General features: G+C 40.2%; 1 protein-coding gene across 10 annotated transcripts in view; it reads left to right on the top strand.

Annotated features, from left to right (window-relative positions):
* The window catches only part of phka1a (phosphorylase kinase, alpha 1a (muscle)), a 111,713-nt gene that overhangs the window by 40,477 nt on the left and 44,381 nt on the right, over positions 1-26,855 (top strand). For 9 of the 10 annotated variants that reach the window (XM_043704548.1, XM_043704556.1, XM_043704553.1 and 6 more), the window contains 6 exons: positions 4,709-4,787; positions 7,807-7,941; positions 8,549-8,658; positions 10,451-10,595; positions 14,112-14,190; positions 15,901-16,064. In XM_043704548.1, coding sequence (XP_043560483.1) covers positions 4,709-4,787; positions 7,807-7,941; positions 8,549-8,658; positions 10,451-10,595; positions 14,112-14,190; positions 15,901-16,064 — 712 coding nt within the window. The remainder of the gene's footprint in view (positions 1-4,708; positions 4,788-7,806; positions 7,942-8,548; positions 8,659-10,450; positions 10,596-14,111; positions 14,191-15,900; positions 16,065-26,855) is intronic. The other variant, XM_043704554.1, reaches the window with a different exon arrangement.

Below are 26,855 nucleotides of genomic sequence, written 5' to 3'. Positions count from 1 at the left end.
CTCAATTAGCATCTTCGTTAAAAAACTTGCTTCTCACATCTCCTTTAAACTTCCTCCTTTTGCCTTAAACCTACATCACCAAGAAGTTGACATTCCTACCCTGGGAAAAATATTCCAACCATCCATTCTGTCCATGTCTCTATCTGGTCGTCCATCAGCCTCTGATATTCAAGTGAAAACGAGCAGAGTTTGTCCAATCTCTCCTCATAGCTTATATCCTCCAAGCCAGACAACAGCCTGGTATACCTTTTCTGTACTCTCTCCAATGCCTTCACATCCTTCGGTATTGTGGCAATCAGAACTGTATGCAATATTTCAAATATAACCTAATTTAGGTTGTATACTGCTCCTACGTGAATTGCCAGTTTTTATACTCTGTGCCGCGATCAATGAAGACAAGCGTGCTATATGCATTCTTGACCACCTTATCCACTTGTGTTGCCACTTTCATGGAACTGTGAACCTATATGCTGAGATCCCTCTCTATCTTAATGCTTCTCAGGGTTCTGCCATTTACTGTATACTTTCCTTCTGTATGAGACCTTCTAGAATGCATCACTTCACATTTGTCTGGATTAAATTCCATCTGCATTTCTCTGCCCAAGTCTCCAGCCTATTTATATCCTGCTGTATTCTCTGCCAATCCTCCTCACTATTACAACTTCCCTAATCTTTGTGTCATCTGCAAACTTACTGATCAGGCCATCTACATTTTCCTCTAAATCATTTATTGAATGATTTATTAAATGTTTATTAAAAATAACAGGTTCCAGGGTGGATCCCTGTGCAACTCCACTTGTCACAAGTTTCCACCCTTCCACCTCTATTCTTTATCTTCTATGACAAAGCCAGTTCTGTATCCATATTACCAGCTCACCGCAGATCCCATGTGACTTCATGTTCTGTTTCAGCCTGTCATGACAGATCTTGCCAAAGGCCTTGCTAAGTCTATATGGACAACATCTACCACCCTGCCTTCACCAATCATCTTTGTTACTTTCTCAAAAAACGTAATGAAGTTTGTGAGACACAACTTCTCCGTCACAAAGCCTTGTTGCCTATTGCTAATAAGTCCATTTCTTTACAACGGTGAATAAATCCTGTCTTTAAGAATCTTCAATAATTTCCCTACCACTGATGTAAGGCTCACCAGCCTGTAATTTCCCAAACTATCCCTGTTGCCCTTCTTACACAAAGGAACACCATCGGCTATTCTGCAGTCCTCTGGGACGGGACTTTGCCTATGACTAAAAATGATACAAAGATTCTGTTAAGGTCAAGCAATTTTCTCCCTCGCCTGCCTCAGTATTCTGGGATAGACCCAAACAGGTCCTGAGGACTTGTCTTAATGCTTTTTAAAATACCCAAAGCCACTATCTTTTTATATATCAACATCCCCTCGAATAGTAACATACCCTTCTATAAACTCACCATTCATCTTGTCGTTCTCTTTTGTGAATACCGATGCAAAGTGTTATGGACCAGCCAGACCACTCAAAACGTTCTTGAGCAGGCAACCCAGACCATAACGTTGCAATTTCTTTTGGTAAGTGTGCAGTGAGATTACCCGGAGTAAGCCAGCTAGGTTGAGTACTAGGTTTTAAAACAGACAGAAATTTATTCACAAAATTATAGAATGAAACACAAAAAGAACAGAATAAAGAACCCCTACAGAACTCAGTCTATCCAAACTAGAATTAATTGTGCTGTTCAGAATATACACAACAGTCCCAATAAGCAAACCCCCCTTAAAACACAGTAAAAAAATGAAACAGATGCTAACACGTTGAAGTTAGAAGGGCAGAAAGAGAGAGAGTGAGTTTCCACACAGCTCACTGTTGAATTCCGAACTGGTTCTGGACTGAACTGTTTAGCTAGAGAGCTGACCACTCCCCTTTTCATTATACAGGTCACTTCTAAAACATGATCACTTTGGCCTGAAGTCTCATCTGTTTACATATAAACAAAAAGGCCTCTCAATACCCTTTAATCTTTGTACCAAACCAGTCAAATCGGCACCGGGAGCATTTACGACCCCTCTGAAAAAAACCAAGGACATAGCATCCTTGAGAAAAGGAACAGCTTTTAGAAAAAAAGAACCAACTTTGTGACAAAAATATTCATTGAGGACCTCACCCACAACCTCCAGCTCCAGGCATATATTTCCTCCTTTCTCCTTGAGTGGACCTACCCCTTCCCTAGCTACATTCTTGCTCCTTTATATACGTACTGTATTAAAAAACCTTGGGGTTTTCTTAATCGTGTTTGCCAAGGTTATGTCATGGCCCCTTTTAGCCCTTCTAACTCCTTGTTTAAATTCTTTGCTGCTTTCTTTTTATTCTTTGAGGGCTCGGTCTTCAGTTTCCTAAGCTTTACATGTGCCTCCTTTTTCTTTTCAACTAAGCTCTCAATTTCTCTTGTCATCCAAGGTTCCCAACCCTTAGCAACCTTATCCTTCACATTCACAGGAACATGCTGGTCCTGAATTCTGATCGAGCGGCTTTTTAAAAGATTCCCACGCGACAGATATGGACTTATACTTAAACAGCCATGCCAATATACATTCTCTAGTTCCTCCATAATGTTGTCATGGTTAGCCAATTTGATATTCGCAACTGAGGATTAGTGTTCTCCTTATCCATAAGTAACTTGAAACTTACGGAATTATGCTCACTGTTCCCAAAATGCTCCCCGACTGAAACTTCAATCATCAGGCGATGTATTTTGGTAAGGCAAACCAGGGCAGGACTTATATAGTTAATGGTAGGTCCCTCAGGAGCGTTGCCAAACAGAGATCTAGGAATGCATGTGCATAATTCCTTGGAAATGAAAAGATTTGCAAGGATGTTGCCAGGAATGAAGAGTTTGAGTTACAGGGATCAGCTGTATAGGCTGGGTTGTTTTTTCTCTGGAGTACCGGAGTCTGAGGGGTGACCTTATAGAAATTTATAAAGTCATGAGGGACAAAGATAGGGTGAATAGTCAAGGTCTTTATTTTTTCTTAGAGTGGAGTTAGACTGAAACTAGAGGGCATAGATTTAAGGTGAGAGGGGAAAGAGTTAAAAGGGACTTGAAGGATCACGTTTTCTTGCCGAGGGTGTTGCGTGTTTGAAATGAGCTTCCAGAGAAAGTGATGGAGCAGGGTATAATTACAACATTTAAAAGGCATCTTGACGAATATAATGAGGAAGGGTTCAGAGGGATATGGAGCAAATGCTGATAGTTGGGACTAGATCAGATTGCGATGTCTAGTCAGTGTGGATGAGTATGACTAACGGGTTTGATTCTGTGCTCTATGATGCTGACTATGACCTGGCTCATTCCCCAATACAGATCTAGTATGCCACTTTTCCTAGTTGCTTCAAGAAACCCTCCTAGATGCACGTAACAAATTCCACCACTCTCCAATCTAAGCATCTGATGCTCTGGGATTCCCAGTCACTATATGGGATGTTAAAACCACACACCACACCAATTTGTCTACATAGGTGTTCCTCTTTCTCCAGTTTAATGTTTGGAAGCTTGTGGTACACCCCATCCAAGTCTCTGCATCCTTCCAATTCCTGAGCTGTACCCATATGCCCTTGCCAGATGAGCTCTCTTCCCTCATTACAGCTGTGATATTCTGTCTAATCAATAATGCAACTCTCCCACCTCTTTTACATCCCTCCTTATCTCACCTAAAACATCTAAATCCTAGAATGTTAAGCTACCAGTCTTCTCCGTCTTGCAACCAAGTCTCTGTAATAGTTGTAACATCATTGTTCTGTGCCCTAATCCAAGCTCTAAATTAATCTGATTTACTTGCACTATGCCTTGCATTAAAACAAATACACTTCCGACTGCCAATCCCACTGTGTTAAATAAAATCTGTCTGTCTCTTTTTATCTTAGCCTGACTGACCTTGGTATCTAGCTGTTCCTTAGTTACTTTACTTGCTGACCACCTGCTCTGGTTCCCATTCCCCTGCCACATTAGTTTAAACCACCCAAGTGACACTAGCAATCCTCCCTGCTAGGACATTAGTGCCCCTCCTTGTACAGGTTGCACCTATCCCAGAAGACATCCCATGATTAACATATCTGAAGCCCTCCCTCCTACACCAGCACTTTAGCCACATATTTAACAGTATACAATCTTCCTATTCTCACTTTTCAACTATTCCCAGCCTCACTGGCATGTGGCACAGGGAGTACTTCTAAGATTACAGCCATAGAGGTTCTGTTTTTCAACTTACTACCTAACTTCCTGAACTCCCTTTGCAGAACCTCCTCACCATTCCTGCAGCCTGGAGTCCCTTTTGTGGCAACAGAAATGCTTATCTGTGCCTCTGATTGTATAATCACCCATTACTATTGCTCTTCTGCACTTTGACCCTCACTGGTGTGCAATGGGGCCAGCTATGATAGCACTGTTATGGCTGCTGCTGTCGACATCCCCTTATTTGCCATTGCTCCCAACAGTATTCAAAATGGTAAGGGGGGCTGGGGATAGTCACAAGGGACAACGGCATTGACTGTCTGCCTGCCCTTCTAGTGGCCACCCATCTTCCTGTCTGAACTTTTCATGTGATCACGTCTTTAAACCTCCTGTCCATGATGCTATCCACCTCCTGCATGTTGAACTGCGGCTCCAACTGATCCATGTGATCCTCGTTGTCCTTGAATGCTATCCGAAACCTGTGTCTCACTGCAGATGTTACTTACAGGGATTTCTTGCTCCTGGTGAAATCGATCCATTGAATAGAAGGTTTGCAACTATACCTAGACCAGATGTTGTAGTCCAAGGTATGTTTTTGAACTATTTTCTACTTAGAATACTGTTACAAAAAGGTTATTTAATTTGGTCTGCCTTGTGTAAGTTGTAGTTTTAAAATTACCTATGAATCAGTCTGATGCAGTACAGAGTGATTAAATTATGCATTATTCAGCAATCATGAAAAAATATTTCAAATACAGACCAGGATTTTAAATTAAAGATTCACAAGGTATTTATAGACATAGCTGGCAAAACTCAGCAGGTCTGGCAGCATCTGTGGAGAGAAAGCAGAGTTAATGTTTCAAGTCCAGTGACCCTTCTTCAGAACCTTCAGACATTCTGAAGAACGATCACTGGACCTGAAATGTTAAATCTGCTTTCTCTCCACCGATGCTGCTAAACCTGTTGAGTTTTTCCAGTCATTTCAGTTTTTGTTCTGATTTCCAGCATCTGCAGTTCTTTGGGGTTTTTTTGAGGTAGTTATAGACTGACTAATTCTGAAATTATTCTTCCTGATTGTATTCTGAGCGTAGTATTTTGGTTTGGCCATGTTGTATGCAAGTTGGAATTAAGAAGAGATCTTTGTATAGGTAAACAAAAAATTGAAGCCTTTTGTGTTTGACATTTGATATTTGCCATTATTTTGATTGCAACCTCAGTGTAATAATTGGTTTAGGTGTTGTCATATGGCAAACAAAATTAGCCTATTCATTTGATTTTCTTAGAGCAAGAGAGGAAAAAATGAAAGGTAGATACTAATTAACTTAATTCCAAGTGACATTCAGAAATGAGTCTTGACAAAATCCTGGGACTCAGCTCAATACTTGTGCATAAGAGCTAGTTTGGCCTTGATAACAGTACAATGGTCATCTTAAAGACATACTCCAGAATTTGCTGTACCCAGAGCAAAACTATTTCAGTAGAGCTCCAACATTGGCATTTATCTGACAGTGTGGAAAGTTGCCCCGGTACGTCTAGCACACAGAAAGAAGGATCAATCCAATCCAACCAATTACTTGCCCATCAGTCTGCTCTTGATCATTAGTAAAGTAATGTAAGGTGTCTGCAACAGTGATATCCAGCAACATTTGTGCAGTACTAAACTGCACACTTGCTTGCGGTTTGGCTTCTGTCAAGGCCACTCTGCTCCTGATATTGGTTCAAACATGGATAGAAGATCTCAATTTTAGAGGTGAGGTGAGAGTGACTGGCATTGACATCACAGTTGCACTTGAACAAGTAGCATCAAGAAGCCCTACCAATATTACAAACAATGAAAGGTTTCCATTGGTTGGAGTCACACTTAGTGCACAGTCAGATGATTATGGTTGTAAAAGGTCAGTTATCTCAGTTCTTGGGCATCTCTGCTGGAGTTCTTCAGACCTGTATCCTAAGCCCAACTATTTTCAGTCACTTTATCAATGATCTTTTCTTCATAAGGCCAGAAGTGAGTAATGTTCACTGTATAATATTCTTCTTCATGCCTAACTCTTCCAATGTTGAAGTAGTCTGTGTCTAAATGCAGCAGATCATATCCAGGTTTGGGTTGCTAGGTGTCCTTCATGCCACACAACTGTCAAAAAATTGCCATGTCCAATGAGAGCAAATCTAGCCACTGTACCTTGTAATCATTGAATCCCCTTCTGTTGACATTCTGGGGGTTGCCATTGAAATTTAACCAGATTAGCCGTATAAATCCTGTGGTGACAAAAGCAGGTCAGAGGTTAGAAATCCTGCAGTGAGTAATTCACTTTCTGACTTGCCAAAGCTTGTCCACCATCTACAAAACATGAGTCAGGTATGTGATGGAATACTATCCGTTTGCCTGCACGAGAGCAGCTCCAACAACACTCAAGATTGACACTATGCAGGACAAAGCAGGCTGCTTGACTGGCATCCACTGTCACCTCATACAACAGAACACTATTTACAAGATGCACGATAGAAATTTACAAAGGTTCCTTCCAACCTGTGACCATTACCAACTAGAATGTAAGGGGAAAGAGATACATCGAAACATTAGCTGCAAGTTCTCCTCCAAGCCACTCACCATTCGAACTTGGAAATCTATCGCTTTTCCTTCAGTTTCACTGGGTCATAATCCTGGAACTCCCTCTGCAATGGCATTGTGGGTGTGTCTCCACAAAAGGAACTGCAGAGATTCAAGAAGACAGCTCACGACCACCACCTTCTTGAGGCCAAATTGGGACAGGCAATAAATGTAGGCCCAGCCAGTGATGTCCACATGTTCTAAATGAATCTTAAAAATATTGCTGATCCAGCAAAGCTCTTTCACTGCAATCCTACTGTCATCTACCAATGTGGAAGAATACTCAAATGTGTGCTACCCACAATCAGAAAACATATAGCCCTGCCATTTATTGAACAACATTAGTTCACACAACCATTGGTAAAGTGATATGATTTGTCCAGTCAAATACCTATCCATAAATAACCAGTTCACCAATGGTTATTTTGGGTTCTGTCAGAGCCCTTTTTGGCTCTGGATTTCATCACAGCAACTTTGATCCAGATGTGGATGCAAAAGCTGCATGCTGAAGGAGAAGTGTAAGTAGCCACAGTCAACACCAAAGCAGAATTTCACAAAATGTCGCAGAAAGGATGCTTAGTAAACTGAATTCAATGGGAATGAAAAGCAAAACTGGAATGGCTGGAGACCGCAGATGGTTGTGATGTTGAAGTCGTTCGTAATGGCACATGGACTGTGCAGATGATTCTGTTTGTGAGTTCAGCAATAAGGTTGATTTCTTCATGACTCAATTTCCCTCATAACTCGTATGATAATTAAACAACCCACATCAGCAGGATCTAAATAAGGTGCATGTGGACTGACAAGTAGCATTTAAATTGACACAATAAATGTTCCAATTAATGGCCACTATGAATAAGAATAAGCTAAATCATCAGTGTCCTTCAGATACCTTCAGTGTTAACACCATTACTTAAGTCTCTGGACATAAACCTTGCTTACAATTGAAAAGCATCTTCATTTTGTTCCTTCTAAAATGCCTTTCTGTTTAATTTCAGTGGCAATAGTTGCAGAAACTGTGGGAATAAAGGAAATCCTAGAGAAGCATGGAATTAATGTACAAACTGTAGCAGATGTTTTTCCAATCAGGGTGCAGCCAGCTCGTATTCTTTCTCGTATCTATACAAGACTTGGTAAGAAAATCTTTTCTTATTTAGTTACATTGTATGTGGGAATACTGGAATTGTTACATCTCAGTCCATTAAACTCCAGTCATTTGCTGGATATTCAAGGAATTGTATGTAGCAGGAATGAAGGTAACTTAATATAAATATAGTACTTGTCTTTTATTCTCAGAGTTAGGACCAAAATGACAGGAACAAAAGACCATCAGACCCATCCAGCCAGACCTTTGTGCCCTGGCAATGTAGTAGCCAATTTAATAAACTGCAATGTTAATGCAAACTCCCACCACCCAGCTAACAAGTCAGGGCTATGGGAAGAAGACTGACTCTGCTGTGCACAGCCTTTAATTAACTTTTGTTACTCGGCAAATGCCTTGTAACATTGCTGGCCAAACAGAGGCGGTGGCCACTGTACATATTGCAGCAAGGCCTGTAGGAAAGCATACTGACCGTGGAGCCAGGACAACAGGTAAAGCTAGGGATTTTGCTAGGTCATCATGCTCCAACATCTTTAAAGCATATATATTCTTGAAACTGGGTGCAACATTCTAGGTTTTAGGATGAGTGGCTTGGTCTTTAAAACATGACTGACACACAGGTCTAACCTTATTGACAGGTTACAATAAGAGAATGAATCTGAGTGGTCGGCCTTACCGCCATATGGGTGTTCTTGGCACATCAAAATTGTATTTTATCAGAGATGAAATCTTTTCTTTCACTCCTCAGGTAAGTGCAGATTCACGTCATTTTTGAAATTTCATTTCAGATGTGAGTTTCTTCTAATGAATGAAATTCCTCCTTTTAGGTATAAAATACATAGTCCAGATTTCCCTGGCTCTTCCCTGATAGCATGAGATTACAAATTTAATTAAAACATAGGGACATGAATTCCTATTCATGCATCCCTCAATATCTTAGGTTAAATAAAATTAGAAATTTCCAATTTAAAATAACAATTGGTCCAATATCAACTACTATTTGTGTCAGAGACTTCCAAAATTCTACCACCCTGTAAATGTAGAAGTGTTTCTGAACTTCATTTCTGAAAGGCCTGGCTCTAAGTTCTATGCTTATATTTCCTAGACCACTTTTATTTCCATTGCTTGGCAAATCAATAATCTCTGTCCTATTTTTTTCCCCACCTTAACACCAAGTTTAACTAGGGCTTTGAATAATTGTTGCATGATTTCAAATTCCTCATGCTGCCATCCCTTAAATATGAAGTCCAACATTTAATTTGCCTTTTTAATTTTTTTTAACTTGTCCATGGCATTTCTGTCTTACATAGACCTCGAAGAATCTTTTCTTCTTCATTCTTTCGAGCTGTTTAATGTTTAAAATATGCCTTATTCTACCTATCTTTGGGTCCATATTGCATGACATCACATCTACTTACATTGAAATATGTTTTGGCCATTCACTTATATTAATATCCCTTTGTAGTTTTATGCTTCAGTTTTGCACTGCTTATAATATTGCCTATCTTTGTGTCATTGACAAATTTGGATATATTTCTTTCTAATCCATTGATAATGTATTTAAATATGATGCATATATGAATACTAAACACATCCTCATGGGTACTCTGGTCATAGTCTGCCCTTTATCCCTTCATTCTGTTTCCTGTAGGGTAGTCGGTTTCCTGAACAGGAATTTGTCCTTGATTCTGTGAACTTAAAGTTGAGCTAATAAACTCTTGCAAGAGTCTTCATTGAATTAGTCCTGGTAATCATATATGTAATACCTACAGATTTTTGCCTTTCCACTTAGTTTGCAAATACTCTGTCACCTTCCTTTGGCATGATTATTTCTATACAAATCCTCAAGTTAGCAAACGTGTTTCAAGATGTTCAGTCACTTTATCCTTAACTGTAGACTTTAGTACAGTTAGAAACAAATCTTCCTAACAGGTCTATAATAACCTTGTTTTTTTCTCTTATTTGTCTTTAAATAACTAAGTGACACTTCAAGTTTCTAGTTTGTAAATCTTTATAGGTTTGCCATTTAAAAGCATGTACTGACAAAGATGTGCAAGATTGTGATCAGTGTTATGACCATTCCTCAGGCAAGCTTCCACTATTTGTTACAAGTTCAGATGGGATATTCCAAATCATTAAGTTCCCTGATGAGGAATGAATCAGCTCCCCTTCTTTCTTTGTCTGATCCTTGGTTGGTTGCAGCAACATCTTTTAAAAAAGAATTCCCTTCCCTTATTACCTTTCCTCTTACAGAGTTTGTAGGTAAATCTTTGAACAGGGCTATTATACCTGTGCTTTTGCTGGAGAAAGACTAGGTGGCTGACTTTGACACTCCCAATTTCATATAGTCTGCTCAGAAAGTAGATCGCTCAGTGTTTTTAAACTAGGTAGGAATCATATGCACCATCCTATCTACAATGACTCTGTGATGTGGGTTCATGCAACATGTGCGAGCTACATCACGTGAATACTATGGTTACTGGAAAAAATGTAATTTTCTTCTGTACATCCAATCACTTTTTAAAATCATCTGTTTACAGTTTATTGATAAGCAGCAGTTCTACCTGGCCCATGATAATCGAATGGTTATTGAAATGCTTCGAACAGAATTGTCATACTTGTGTCGCTGCTGGAAAAATACTGGACGACCCACTGTGACTTTTCCAATTTCACAGAGCATGCTCAGTAAGTTGAGCACTTTGATTTCTATAATAGATTGAAAATAACTGTAAGCTACCTTTTTTAAAAAAAAACTCCCCAAACATTTAATCCTATTAGCATGAAGCTGTCATTTGTTTCCAAAGACATTGACAATACTCTGATACCCATGCAAGTTTAGTGGTTTGTTCAACCAACCAGTGAATGTTGAGTAACTATAAACTGTGTACGGCATCCTAGCTGATCCTGATTTCATCAAAACCTGCCATTTAAAAGCATGTACTGACAAAGGTGTGCAAGATTGTGATCAGTGTTATGACCATTCCTCAGGCAAGCTTCCACTATTTGTTACAGGTTCAGATGGGATATTCCAAATCATTAAGTTCCCTGATGAGGGATGAATCAGCTCCCCTTCTTTCTTTGTCTGATCCTTGGTTGGCTGCAGCAACACTTTTTTAAAAAGAATTCCCTTCCCTTATGGATACCTTTCTCCCAGGTTAATTGAAGTTGTTTTAAAAGGAGCCAGTTTAATCTCCTTTGACCAGTTTAAAGAGTCAAGTATTTGAGGCAATCCATGAAACAAGAGGTTTTGAGGGTGAATCTGATGAAGACAAACTGCAAGAAAATATATTGGTGGTCAAAGATGCAACTCAGCCTATGAGTATTTCAGTTGCTGATTCATTCTATTTTGCCATTCTAGTGGCTGTACCTCAACAGTGCATGGAGTCGATTACCTTAACTGTTATTTGGAAATCCTGTACAAAACTAATAAAAATTGAGTCAAATAATATGAAAGCATATTATTTCTACTTTGCATTCAGGAATGATAATTTGTTGCCATCTTTTAAAAGGAGGGTTTCTTCTGTGTGAAATTACAGGACTGTAATTTCATCAGTGTTAATATCAAAGTAATGCAAATTCCTTCTTGTGTAAATCATATGTTAACAAGATATATGTTTTAAATGTTGAAAGACAACACCAAAGCTCAGTTGTAAGTGTTCCTTTAAGTATTCCTGAGGAAGTTAATGAAGTAACCATAAATCTGAAGTATGGGACCAGAATTGGAATGTTTATCTGTTCCAAGTTGTAGGTATGGTGACCAGGTTCAGCTTTTGTGGATAAAGTCTTAGAAAAGTGAGCTGACAAAGGTCTTGATTAGTAAAGAACATTCTTAAGATGTAATGAAGGTGAATTTGTGAATGATAAATTTTTGGGACATGTTTGAAAACTTAAACATTACAGATATTTTATACTGCTGTGGAAATTCCATTCAGCAATGGCTTGTGAAAAATAAATCATGCAGTAATTAATGTGATGTAGCACAAAATACTGGCAGAACAGCTGAACTGAGTAGGCCAGAGACTGCAAAATAAGATGATATTCTAGCACTGGTAAAGCAGTTCCTTCTCTGAAACTAGATCATTGTAGAAGTCCCCCCTATTTTTGAGAAGTGTTAATGGGTACAAATAGAATGCAAGTTGTACCTTATCTCTCTGATCTGAACAAAAAATATCCAACCAGAGATGAGCTATAAGACCAAGGCTACATTTGTAGCTAAAAGTTTTGAGGGCTGGTTGGAGAAAGAGAGACATTAGGGTATACTCTCCTACAGCAGGGAAAGCAATTTAGAAGATCTGTTTAACCATTCTAATAACCTTTTCTTGCAAGCATAACTGCATAGATATCAAAACAGTTTTCCTTTAGGGTAATTGGTTGGACAGGTACTTTTATTTTGAACCCCAGATGAAGCAGCAGGAATAGAAAGGAAGCTCTGGAAATTGAAAATATGCAGATACTTTAAATCAACCTATTCAGATGTACTATGACATACTTCTGGAGCTAGTGGGACTTGAACCCTGGCTTTCTGGCTCAAAGGCAGGGACACTACCACATTATGGGTTAAGTAATATTGTTTACGTCTGGTATCTTTCATTAAAGGCATTCTTTTAACATTGGGGTGTTCACAGCTGAAGAAAGACTCATTGCTATAATGGAATTTGCACGTATGTAAATTCATCATTGATAAATTCCCCAATGTCTGTTAGAAATTTAGCCAGTGTTATTCATCCAGCCCCTATTCATTTCTCCATTATTTTGATCGTTATTGCTTTATTTCTCTCTACTCTATATCTTTTGTAGACTAAATAAATCTAGTTGCATACTTGTAAATTTTTTTTTTCTTTTGCTTAGGGCAAATTCATAATGGGTCACAATGGTGTCTTTTTACTTTTATGTTATCATATATATCACGTAAATTGCTGAACTCTTCTCTAAGTTTAGTGTACACCTCTCCTTTCCACCTGTATCCTTTATTAGGACTCCTAACCACTGAGAAGGTGGATTGTCTGTCATTTTAAGATTATTAGCCTGTTTTCTTCTAAACTCTTAAGTCTTCTATAGAATAAACGAGTTTTTAAATTTTATCTAAGTCTGACAATGCCACATGCATAAAAAGAGTCATCTCTCTAGTAAATTGTGTCAAACTGGTGAGCCTCCTGGTCTGAGATTTTGACACCTGATCTTGCTTCTAGTGGAAAGCAACATTGCCAAAGCCATGCTTTGCTTTTTTTTCTTGGTAAGGATGTAACCCGTGTCCACACATTCACTTCATCTTTAATTGATGTTAAGGTTCAGCTTTACAAAATATCTGTATGAAGTCAGACCCTGACATTTTGCATCTGGTTTCAGCCATTCTTCTCTGAAGTAACTCCAATTATAATATTCTGTCTGAAAAAAATCTCTTAATTTCCTATTTTCACCTTTAGGCAGCCATTCTCTGCCATCAGTGTGAATTTGCATCCAAGTCTATGAGTGAGACAGAAACCAACACACCTATACTCGTGGATAGATTTTTGTGAACTACTCAGTCATATATTTATTTACAAAACAACCTGTTCAGAACTATGGAGCAGGTAGGACTTTAACCCAGGTCTTGTGATTCAGAGGTAGGGACACTACTATGCGCCCCAAGAGCTATAACTGCTCAGTCCTTTTTATTAACCTATTTTTCTAAGTAACTTGTTCAGTGATGTTATTAGTTACCTCTGGAACATATGAGATTTGAATCTGGGCTGCCTGCCCCAAAAGTGTAGCTTGTAGCGCTGTGCCACAAGAGCCCTTTGCTCCTCTTTTATATCTAAGGTTGATTAATTCATTAAGCAATCATTTGCTTAACTACCTTCTATATTAACAGCCATTCACTAAGCCCCCTGCCTCTGGATCAGAAGGTCTGGTTTGAGTCCTATCTGCAAGAAGACATGTCATAATAAATCCATACAGGTTGATTTAAAAGCAAGGTCATTTTACTTGCATACTTGGTAATTTTGCTCCACGCTGCCATTCTTTCCTGTGTTTTGTATATTGTTTGGCAATCATATTATCAGACCTCAGTACTCAGTTGTAGCTGAGTAATAATTGACTATTGAGAAAAGCAATGGAAATCTATCAGTTGGAAAATGAGATGGAGGTTTTGTTTTTGGCATTCAAATGTAAATTGTAACTCTTATCATTTAAATTTTTTTAAATGAAAATTTTAAATTACAGACGACAATGGGACCAGTATTGATCCGAATGTGCTATCCACATTGAAGAAACTGCAAGATGGATATTTTGGAGGAGCCAGGTAGGTGATCTGAGGAGCTATGTACAGCTGAACCAATGCACACTTCCTAGTAGATATTGAATAATTCTGTAGAACAGGGGCAATCACTTAATTTTTGTGCACACATCCAACAATAGAATAATCCTGTCTTGAATGATATTTTGGTTTTTCAAATACTGAAGGAAAACCTTAACATTACACCAAACATTGCATAGAAAACGTGGATATTGATGCAAATTGGGCTTTTTAACACTCACGCATAATGTTTAAGATAGGTTTTTCAATATACTTCACTTCCCCATATTTATGTGGTGTTTACTGTCAGCTGGGGGTGGGGGCAAGAGGTGGAAGGATGCTTGGGAATCAAATGTATTTACTTATAATTTTGTCTCTCACTGGTCTTGCTTCTAGTTCAGACGCAGTTCCTTGTACATTGAATGTTATGTCTGTCTAACTCAGAGGGGATTGTACATTCATGAACCTGGATTTCCTTTGACAGACTATTCAACAATGATATTTTCTTTCTGCCAAAAAAACCCTGCAATTTCTTTTGTCAATAAGTGCATTCTACTCTCCATTATTGCACTATTTTTGGTAAAATACTTAGTATTTGGCATTTGGATTTTTTTTGTTGCAGAACAGTAAGGATTAATCCCCTCTATTTTTGCTTCACAAATGAGCTTACTACCCTCCTTTGACTATTTACACCCACGTTTTCCGGAGGGGGTGTTGGATAGCTGTTAAGGATTTGAACTTTGGCTAATTTTCTCGTTCTTTGCATGGGGATGTGACTCTAATTGTGCCCCATTCCTACTCTAGCTGAATCAACCAACTGGAAACTGAATCCCTCCCTTACCAGCCATACCATTGGGGGAAGTCTGATTTTAAATATATTGAAGTCATAAAATGTTCTCACTTGGTGCTATATATATATATATCTGATATATTCAACTATAGATGGCACAATCTATTTGATTACTTCTACAAACTTTAGCAATTAATGTACTGCCTCTGATGCCAACTGCAGGTTGTTTTAATTGATTGCATTATTAACTTTTATTTCCTTTGTGCCAGAAAAACTACAATTTTATTTGCATCAACAGGTGCATTCTATCCTCCATTATTATATTATTTCTGGCAAAACATTTAGTGATTGGAATTTATGTAGCTTTACTGTTTGTTATTTATGATTGGCCACAAAACTGTATGGATTAATCCCCTCTCCATTCTTGCTGACCCTTAGAGCTTAATGTTTGAAATTAATAATCCTCTGCAGAATTTAATACAAATGTTGCTTTTTCTTCCATTGGTAAGAAAAGTGATTTGGTCTAATTCATTCAGTTCATTATTTAGGTTGTTGCTCAGGAACTGGCATATATCATTTCTTCACTCTTTCCAAAATTATAATGCAGCCTGAATTAATCCCCTCCTCTGTAACTTTCTGGGGCCTTTGTTGCAGCAAGTAAATCTTATTTGGCACATACTTCTCAATGAATTATTGTTTTTGTGTTGATAGCGTGTCCCATTATTGCATTGCTGATGGTGCATAAAGCAAATATTCTGCCTCTTCAATTTTCCAAGCCAATTCTAGTAGAACACTAGAAGCACAGACCAAAAACTGGAACAGTTTATAAATTTCCAACTACTCAATTGTATGACTGTTACCCCAAACCTTGTAGTTGAGCAGTTTGAACAGAAAGGAGTCCTCACTTATTTTTTTTTTATTTTCAGAGTTCAAACAGGCAAGTTGTCAGCATTACTGGTAACTTCATGCTGCACACATCTCAGTTTTATGGATTTAGGACCTGATGGTAAGAGTGTTGGTGACTGGCTTGTTTCGCACGATATAGTAGAACCAGTGGATCAACTGCATGAATTTCAGCTTTTAGAGTTTGGTAAGGATGAGGATCTACACAATTGCTATTTATTTAATAATGCAGTTTTGATAATGTGCTGACATTAGTTTCTCAATAATTAGATGTTTGTTCACTTTTCTAGAGTGGATGTATTTTCAGCCACAGTGCTGAATAGTACTCAGACATTTAATCGGTATTCTGAAAGGAAAAGCACTCTAATTCAAATATGTATACTTTTACTTTTAAGTTATATAGTTAAATATGATGTTAGAACTAGAGAGGTGCAATGTCTCCTTTTTTAGTTACAGTTTCTGCTGATCACAACAAATTGTAAATTTAACCATGTTGGTGACATGCAAATTATGTGAGCATCAGCTATGTCAGGGTCAGATATTACGAACAATTCAGCCAAGTTTCTTTGGTGAAATACAAATAACAGACTTATTGCCAAAAATATCAAATAAGGATGCAAAGATTACTGAAGAACAATTTCAATTATGCAAGTGTGTGTATATAAAATAATACCTACATATATAGTATATATACCTTTTTTGAAAAAGTTTATCGTGCACACTGAGAAGAACAAAAATGAAAATTTTGCATGTTAGCTTAAAGGCACTATAGTCAATTAACAGTTAAAATCATTTTAAAAAAGGGTAGGTCACAGATTGTTGCAACTGGTGTTTGGGTTTTGAAGTAATTCTATATGCAGAAACTGTTGGCACTGAGTGTCTTCATGGGACAATTTATCTGTCTGAGTTTTCTTTGCTTTAATCAGTGGAGTGAATTCCATGAATTCTCCACGAGTAGGAGAAAATTACTTCTGGCCAAGTTTTAACTCTTTTTGCAGAGATGAGTTGCAAAGAGAGAGGGAGCAATGAGCTGTTGCTCTTCAGACATTTGCTTCTCACCTTGTTCAAAAATATTGTAGACTTATTTGATCCACAAACTGGGCCATGTGACCTTTCTCCAAAGATTTTTCCAGATTACATGACTTCATCTGAGTTAGCTGATTGGGAAACGGAAATAATTAGCATCCTACTACATGCAGTAGTTGCCTGTCTGAAGAAGTATACTATTTAATTCAGCTCTGTTCATTTTTCTTTCATTAATGTTTTCAACTTTACAGAAAAATATAGGGGGGAGAATTCAAGAAAATTGCCATTTTGTATTTGAGGGTGAACTTGTGGATGATAAACAATTTAAAGGAAGGCATTTTTGCATTCATCAAGTGATTATTGGAATTGTTTTCTTTTTCCTATTTTTCAAACTTTGTCTGCATTTCTTCAAAACACGATGGCTACAGGTGGGACTGAATTTGAGAGCTGTTAACATTCCTCACATTTTGCCTGAATACCTATTTTCTATCCAGTAATATAGACAAGAATGTTTTCAGACAGTATTTTCAATCCAGCATGAGTCTACCAAATGATCTGTCTGACACCCTCCAATAGCTTGCTTATTCTTCATTCTATCTTCTTCAGTCAATTGATGCCATTTGCGCACCCTCCCAATACTATCTCTGCATCACACTCTGATGCTGTTTTTGGCCAACATAGTAAGGATTTCTGATTTGCTGGAAACTAGAAACACAACCTTTTTTCCTTTTCCTTCTGATCCCAAGAATGCTTGGATAGTTGTATTCTCCAATTTGAGTTATTTCTAATCTGTCTGGTTGAGATTTGTGATGGATATTACAAATACAATTTTGGACAACTATTTTTAAAATTAATGAAGTCTGCAATTTGATGAAAATCACCATTTTAACATGGTTTGAATTTATCTAAACATAATTGTAGCAGGGAAGCATTGAGGTCAGCAATAATAGTAACTACTTATGCTTGAAATGATGTTTACAAAGCCAACTTACCAAGTTGACCAATTTATTTGCAAGGTTAGGTTGGATGTTAAGCATTTTTATGTAGGCAGAGTTCTGTAAATTTTATGGGTTTTCTATTTTTAACCGTGTACGCTGACTTAAACAAGATAAGAAAGGCTGAATCCATCAAATAGGTCCACTTACAACACTGCTAATGGGGCAGGAGGTAAAAGGAGCATTTCTTCCATGCCTACCAGGCTTGTCTGTAAGTGTCCTGCCTCATGATAATCTCTCCGTTTGTACTTTGTTTCTCTTCTCCCATTCCACTCCGAAACCTCTGATCATCGATGAACTGGACAGTGGAGTCGCAGATAGATAGGATAGTGAAGAAGGCATTTGGTGTGCTTTTCTTTATTAGTCAGAGTATTGAGGTCATGTTGCAGCTGTACAGGACATTAGTTAGGCCACTGTTGGAATATTATGTGCAATTCTGGTCTCCTTCCTATCAGAAAGATATTGTGAAACTTGAAAGGTTTCAGAAAAGATTTACACGAATGTTGCCAGGGTTGGAGCATTTGAGCTCTAGGGAGAGGTTGAATAGGCTGGGGCTGTTTTCCCTGGAGTGTTGAAGGCTGAGGGGTGACCTTACAGAGGTTTATAAAATCATGAGGGGCAAGGATAGCATAAATAGACAAAATATTTTTACCTGGGGATTCCAGAACTAGAGGGCATAGATTTAGGATGAGAGCGGAAAGCTATAAAAGAGACCTCGGGGCAACTTTTTTATGCAGAGGATGGTACGTATATGGAATGAGCTGCCAGAGGAAATGGTGGCGGCTAGTACAAGTGCAACATTTAAAAGTCATTTGGATGGGTATATGAATAGGAAGGGTTTGGAGGGATATGGGTCAGGTGCTGGCAGGTGGGACTTGATTAGGTTGGGATATCTGGTAAGCATGGATGAGTTGGACTGAAGGGTCTGTACATCTCTATGACTCTATGATAACTCCCCCACCCCTGTAATGACAGACCTCTCTTGTACCAGTCTCCCTGTCATTAAACACTTCCCTCTTGTATCATCAACCCCATCCCCCTATTGCTGTTCACAATCTACTGTCTCTTTCTCCTCCGCTCCAGTTTCTCCCTTAGTATACATGTTCTTCAAATACTCAGGGATCACCTCTGACCCTCAAAACTATGCTATGTCTCTTCTCCCCTGTCCCAAATTCAGTTTTCAGGTTGAGAACCTGTTTGCTTTTAAAAAAAAACATGCTTGTGATCTAGTTGAAGTTTGATGGTAATATGTGCAATATTGAATCATCAAAGTTATGATCGGGCATGTTATAAAAGATGCAGCCACTGTTGCTGCCTTCTACGTTTAGAAATTATTTTGAACTGAATGTCAGCCATTCTATTTTAGAATGAAATGAATAACTTACCTTCTTTCATTTACTGTTGTTCCAAATGGAATTGATATCTATTCAGTAGGTTGTGAAAATCCTCACCATCACACATTAAGGGATTCTGGATTTTATTGCAGATTGGACTCTGCATACTTGGGTTTGCTTTTTTTTGTCATTTTAAGATGGCATGACGTTTATTGCTCCGACTTTTGGCTGTGCTTTTAAGGAAGAATGTATGTGATGGAGAAACTCATTTTGCTTCCTGTTATAGCAGAAGTTAATGTACAAACTGAATTTACTTGAGGTGCATGTGTATTCCATTCTGGCTTATTTAAGCTTGTGCTAGGCGATTTATGATATTATGCTTTTTAATTTAAAAATTAAAAAATTTAAAAGGGAAATATTCTAAATGTTTTACTGTTGAGATCTTGATTGCTCTATTTTCCTTCACTGGAACTGGTTGAAGATGCTTGAAATATTGCTACTTCTGGCTTCTCAAAACATTGAAGAGCATGTTGACATTTTACCGTGTGTGATGTTTACAGCTGTCTTCTGCCAATTGTACGACATATTATCCCTCATTCTCTAGCAGAAATGAGTATAGATGTAGATAATTCGTATTAAGATTCTGAATTTGGAATTAATATGATATTGACATTTCAAACGAGAAAGGGCTGTTATTCTTAAAGGCTAGGTTTTGATATTTTGAGTACTCTGAACAGATGACCCTTCAGGTATCAGGATCAAAATTGTCAACATTATCCTTTTTCTTGAGAGAACCAAGCCTGAAATCTTTGTGATTTCCTCATTTTGACATCTCATCCAATTTTTCATCTTCCACAAATACAAATTCTACTAAATCTGAACTTAATGTGTTTTTGTCCATGCATTGATTGAGGTTGTGGAGAGGCAAACAGAGATGTCTTCATGTGATATACTTTGCAGCAGCTATCAATCTAGAGTGTTCAAAATATATATTTACTTTTGAAAACTTATTCAAATCGAGTGCTCTTCTCAGCTCTCCTGAGGACTGACTATGTAATTCACATCACGAAGCACAGACATTTAGCAGAAACCTTACCCAAAAAAAGAAAATAATTCATTTGTGACCATTGACAGGTTATTACTGGGGCAACCATCACAGATAAGATGTCTCTGGCCCTCATTTTATGTGCACACATATGTTTTCTTTGCACAGAAAGAGAGAATGGAAAATAATCTCTTCCCTGTCATAATTTCAGGTGTTCTTTATCCAATAAATGTGTCTCCTATAGGAGAGCTATATTTTCTTCCCTTTGATTGGTGAATTACTCCCCGTCACATTCCAGGTGCACCATTCAATCAACCGATTACCCATGATAATCGGGCAAGTCTGAGACCCCCCGGGAGAAGAAACCCTATCCAAAACATCCCGAGCATAGAGCATATAAAATTCGCAAAAATAAAGGCTCTTTAATACACTCAGATCAATATAATAATAAACTATTTCTAAATAAAAAAATATAAAGCTCATTTAAACGGAGATTTTCCCCTTTGTTCCCAGGCGGCATCACTTCCTTTCCAAAAGCCCATCATAACCTCTGCCAACCAGTGCCCCATCCATGACCCAGGCACCCCAAGATAGGATAAAGAAAATTCAAATATACCACTGAGCTAGAATTAACAATGAGTACCCTACCCCCCACCCACACCAACACCTGGATATATTTGGTAATGTTAATACCATGTATGAACATATATGACTATAAAATTACAGTCTCAGCAAATAATAATTAAATATAGTAAAACAAAATAACAGGGGAAAACAACCCCGCTCCAAAGGACAGAGATAAAATAGGATAAGGTAACCACTAGACCCCCTGGCCTATATATATTAAAAACATGGGGGGAAGAAAATCGCTAAGTGAAGAACAAATAAATAAACCCCTCTTCCCACCCTCCGGAGATAATATTAAACAGTAATGAAAGGGAAAAAAAAGGGGGGTAAACCGGGGTGGGGGGAGGGCAAAACAACATCAATTAACTCTTACAATTTATCTAAGAGAGTCCAAAAGTTCCTTGGCCTTCTCCGGTGAACCGAAGTTATACACAGACCCTTCATGGCTAAAGCGTAGCATAGCTGGGTAGCGCAAGGAGTACTGAATGTTTAAGTCCCTTAAACGCTTCTTCGCTTCGTCAAACGCCTTCCTCTTTCGGACCAAAGCTGGGGAAAAGTCCTGAAATAACATAATCTTGGATCCTTTATAAATCCTGGCTTGGGGATCTTTCCCAAGATTTCTGGAAGCTTCCAAGAACATCTGCCTCTCCTTGTAGCTCTGCAGCCGGAACAGGACCGGGCGGGGGTGCTGGTTCGAACCAGGCCCGTGCACTGCAACCCGGTAGGCCCATTCCACCCTTACCTGGCCTGATCGAGCCTCCAGATTTAAAAGCTGTGGAAGCCACTGCGCGAGAAACGCTGTAAACTGGCCTCCTTCTTCCCGTTCGGGAAGGCCCAGCAAACGAATATTTTTCGACGACCTCGATTCTTGAGGTCGTCAGTGAGATTCTCTAAGGTCAGGACGTGCTGTTCGAGAGTCCGGACCCAATCCACGGCCTATTCTGCTATGGTCTCAGAGGTCGCGGCTTTTAGCTCCGCCCCTCTGACACGGCGCTCGATTTCTTCGATGTCTCGGCCGTGCTTTTATAGCGCGGTCGAGAGTGAATTCCATCGGCTTCGGGACTCTTCAATGAAGGCGTCGATCTTCGCATCGAGTTTAGAGATTATTTCTGTGAGGCTCACCACTGTAGGTACTGTAGGTAAGTCCCCTGGGGCGGCTGCGGACGCCTCTGCTGCAGTGGGGGAGGGGCTCCTGCCCGCTGAGAACTGCAGGCTCCTTTCCCCCTAGTCATTTTTACAGGAGACTAGACTGTTTAAATTTAGTACTGAGAACTAATTACATTAAGTAAAAACTATTTTAAATGATTTGGTGAGTGTGGTGGAGGCGTGTGGCCCACTTTGCCCAAGTCTTGGGAGGAGCACTGTAGACTCAGACTTGCTGAGTCGCCACCATCTTAGATCCCCCCAGGAAGTATCTTGAACATAAAGACTTTAACTCAGGCCACAGCAAAACCTCAAAACAAAGCCAAGCCTTGGACAAGTGGTTAAAATTTTCTTCTGGATCCCTACCGGTGTGCGGACTCAAGACAGCAGAAGAATTTCAGAAACCTAAGTGGTTTAAGAGAACTCATAGGCCGGTATCCAGGAGAATGAACACCTGGAAATTCCACCTACGTCTGGTTTGGAACAATTAAATTGCTAAGCAACATGCAAGTCAGAATCAATCAAAATAAATGTCTGGTTAAATGGTCACCTGGTTCTGATGCGCGTTGATACTGGCGCAGCCATTTGAGTGATCGCAGAACCAATCTTTAACGAAATTCGCTCTAAACTCCAACCCTTAAGTTTGTGCAAGACTTCTGCTAGACTGAGAACCTATACTGGGGATCTTTGACAGATTAAGGGTACAACTTTGATTCTGATCTGTTATGTGAAGCAGCTGGTTCAGTTACCACTGATTGTGGTAAAAGGCTCAGCCCAAGCTTGATGGGGCGAAATTGAGTTGAGAAAGGTTCACTCAGGTTGGCGCAACATTTTTTGATTAGAAAATGGCTGCCTATGTGAAGTCCTAATTATATACCCAAAGTTTTTCATTTGCAATGTCTCTGCACTATCAAAGAAGCCAAGGCCAGTTTACATACTGACCAGGAAGCAACTACTTAAATCTGTGAGGCCTGCCCAGTGCCATTTGCTTTACAGGCAAAAGTAGAGGCAGAAATCAGAAGGGTGAAAAATGAATGGATCATCAAACAAGTCCAGGTTGCAGAATGGGTAGCACCAGTCATACGGATTGTGAAGCCGGATGGGTCCGTTTGCCTTTATGGAGATTTTAAACACATGGTAAACTGCTTTTCACAGCTGGCTAAATACACCATCCTCACAAAAAGGATTTCTATGCAGAGCTGGTCATGAGTCATGTGTACTTGCAATTGCAATGAGATGAGTATTCCCAGAAGTATGCTACAGATAATACCCATAAGGGTTTGTACCAATATACGAGACTGTCATTTGGGGTATCGTCAGCCTGTGCAAAGTTTCAGCGGATGATGGAGAATATTTTACAAGATCTACCCCAGGTTGCCATTTATCTAGATGACTTGCTGATAACCGGGAAGCCCAACAAGGAGCACTTAGAGAACTGGACATAGGCTTTAGATGTTTTTCCCAGACTGGCGTACACCTTAAGAGGGAAAAATATTTGTTCCAGGCACCACAAATGACCTACTTTGGCTACAGAGTTGACAAAACCTGGTTACATCTGTTGGAAGATAAAGTGAGGGTGATCAAAAGTGTCCTGGCTCCCATGTCTGTACCAGATTTCAGGTCTTTCCTTGGGCTGGTGAATTATTATGGAAAGTTCATGCATAACTTGCCCTCCATTCTGGCACCTTTGCATCAACTCATAAACGAGGGTCAGCCTTGGAAATGGTTGCACAGCCAAGCCATAGTTTTCAACATCCCCTAAGGTGTTGACGAACTACGGTCTCAAGCGAGATCTGGTATTGACATGCAATGCCTTCCAATATGACATTGGGATAGTATTAGCTCATAGGTGGCCCCATGGAAAGGAATGCCCAATGGCGTATGCATCTAGGGCTTTCGCTAATGCAGAGCATAAGCTAGAGAAGGAAGATTTGGTGATCATATTTGGAGTTTGAGTGTTGCACCAATACCTTTTATGGAGGCAAACTTGTAATAATAATGGACCACAAATTCCTGCTAGGTCTGCTTAAAGAGGACAAGGCAGTGCTACCCAGAGTTTCAGGCTGAATTCAGCAGAAAAGGCCATCCAAATTTTGAAGACAGGCTTAAAGAAACAGCCTACAGCTTCACTAGATACCAAACTGTCCCGGTTCCCATTTGATTTTAGGACTACTCCTCATGTAACTATAGGGATAGCTCCAGTAGAGTCGCTAAAGGGGAGAAGATTGCTTGCCCTGTTCAATTTGATCTTTCTGGACCCGGGAGAGGAACGCCAATGCTGGACACAAGACTACGCTAAGCAAGAGAAACAGTTTACTCCAGGGGTTGAAGTTTAGTGTAGGAACCACCGAATGGCCCTGCATGGGTAAGAGGTACAGGCATGTGAGGTCAGGTCCAGTGATGTATAAGGTTTGGGTAGGTGCAATGGTCTTGAACAAGCATGTGGACCACATGAAAGTTGCAAACGGGCAGGAGCAAAACATGCTCTGCTCCTCTGAACCATCAGAAAGGCTATCAGAACCTGTCTGTTCTTCCTCTTTGTCAAGCATTGAAGTGACCTTGGACACTGAGACACGGTGAATATCTCCACTTTAATGCCTTGCTGCCTGAAGAAGAGTGAATTTTTTGAGATACTTCTATGCGCCACTTGCCATCCGTATTGAAGACTGTGTTGGAGAAACCTGAGGCAGTGCTAAAATGCCCCAGGAGGAGTAACAAGAACCAACCAATGTCCTCTGACTCAGGAGGAGGGATTTAGTGATTGTAATGAGGTCAGTCAGGTGGACCTCATTGAATATGAGTTCCCTGATTGGGGCTGTTAATCTGGTCCATTCCGGGAATCCTGGCTGACAAATATAAACAGGAGATTCAGAGTCTCCTCAATTTAGGGGACTGACTCTGTGCTGGCTGTGTTACAGTCAGTGTGTCACTGTTACTTTCTGCTTCTCTTTTTGGGGGTGGAAACCTGATCCCTGAACTGACTGAATTATTTAGCTGGTTTGTTAACTGGCATTCCTTTTAGTGAGGACTGATTTGTTAAACTCCTGATGCACATAATGTGTTTGAGGAGCTGTTCCTGTGGGGACGCCTAGCCCTGGGACTGGGCCTCTGAAGATTGAACACCGGTGTGTGTGCTGGGAGGTGAGCAGTTGCTGTATCCTGGAGTTTGGGTGAAGACCTTTCCTTCAGGAGTGGACCAAACCCCTGTGAGTTAACTGCACCTGTACTATGTACTGTGTTCCTGTGAGTGGGCCTGGCTCTCCAAGGCTGGACCAGGACTCCATTGAGACTGAACACCTGGGTGCTGTGGGGTGTGCATTTGCTGCCTCCAGGAGTGGACTCTGCCCTTGGTTGTGGACTGTTTTTAACAACGGACTCTGCAGTTTGGAGCGGCCTCTAATTCTGACATTGCATGTTGTATACTGGAGTGTACTCTTCCTGGAAATGGATTCCATATCTTGAAGACTGTATAGATTTGGACTGTGTACCAGAAAGGAGTTTTTTTTTTTTGGGTAACTAACTGTATTGCGGTGTTTCCTGGGTCTATCACCCGCACTGTCTTGCGTGTCCCTGGGTCTGGCAGGCCTTGCTGTGAGCCGAGAGGCTCATGGGTCGTCCTGAAAGCTGTCACCCCGAGAGCCGGAGGGTGGGTAGGCCATCATGTGAATCTGAAAGTTGGTAGGCTGTCCCAAAAGCCAGAAGGTGGGTAGGCCACCCTGATGCCAGTCGCCCCGAGAGCCAGATGGTGGGTAGGCTGTTCTGAGCACTGTCGTCCCGATAAGGGGTAATTGGGACAGGCTGTCCTAGAGGTGGTCGAAAGGTGTCAGAGCAGCCGAGAGCCAGAAGGCGCGTAGGGGTGGGCTGAGATCCGGAAGGCTTGTGGGCTACCCTGCACGCTGTCGTCCCAGGGAAGGGGACGGGCTGTCCGAGAGGTGGTCGAAAGGTGTGCCAGGATAGCCCACTGGTCTGAGGTGCAACGGGGTGGGTGAGAGCCCCATGGTGTATAGGGGCAGACCGAGACCCAGAAGGCGGGTAGCCGTCCTCAGCGCTGTCACCCCGGGCAGGTACCGGGGAGGGCTGCCCCAGAGGTGGTCGGAAGGTGCTGAGGGTGGTTAGTGAAGCCGGAAGGTGAGTAGGCTGTCCTGACCGCTGTCACCCCGGGCGGGTACTGGGGCGGGCTGTCCTAGAGGTGGTTGAAAGGTGTGTCAGGGCGGACCGAGAACTGGAAGGGGCATGGGGTGGACCGAGAACCGGAAGGTGGATAGGGGTGGGCTGCCTTAGAGCGGTCGAAAGGTGGGAGGGGTGAGGGCTTGCTGAGTCTGTATTATCTGCACTTTTGTATGTAACAGTACTGTCTAATGTACAACTGTCATTGCCGTTGTCTCTTTATATCTTTATGTGAAACTGGGATTTGAGGTTTGTCCTCATGTCCCTGTAAACTGTTTGAATGGTAGGGTTTGGGGCCTGGCTTTGCTCCTCTCCCTTGTATGCAGTTGTAAATGTAACTGTTCGTTTGTTGTAAACTGTTTTTTGTAATTTGTTTAATAAAATAAAAAAAACAGGTGACAAATATAAACAGGAGATTCAGAGTCTCCTCAATTTAGGGGACTGACTCTGTGCTGGCTGTGTTACAGTCAGTGTGTCACTGTTACTTTCTGCTTCTCTTTTTGGGGGTGGAAACCTGATTCCTGAACTGGCTGAATTATTTAGCCGGTTTGTTAACTGGCATTCCTTTTAGTGAGGACTGATTTGTTAAACTCCTGATGCACATAATGTGTTTCAGGTGTAACTCAGTTCTCATTAGGGGA

The sequence above is a fragment of the Chiloscyllium plagiosum genome, chromosome 15, assembly GCF_004010195.1.
Source record: "Chiloscyllium plagiosum isolate BGI_BamShark_2017 chromosome 15, ASM401019v2, whole genome shotgun sequence".
Classification (NCBI taxonomy): domain Eukaryota; kingdom Metazoa; phylum Chordata; class Chondrichthyes; order Orectolobiformes; family Hemiscylliidae; genus Chiloscyllium; species Chiloscyllium plagiosum.
This window is presented reverse-complemented; position numbering and strand designations above follow the sequence as displayed.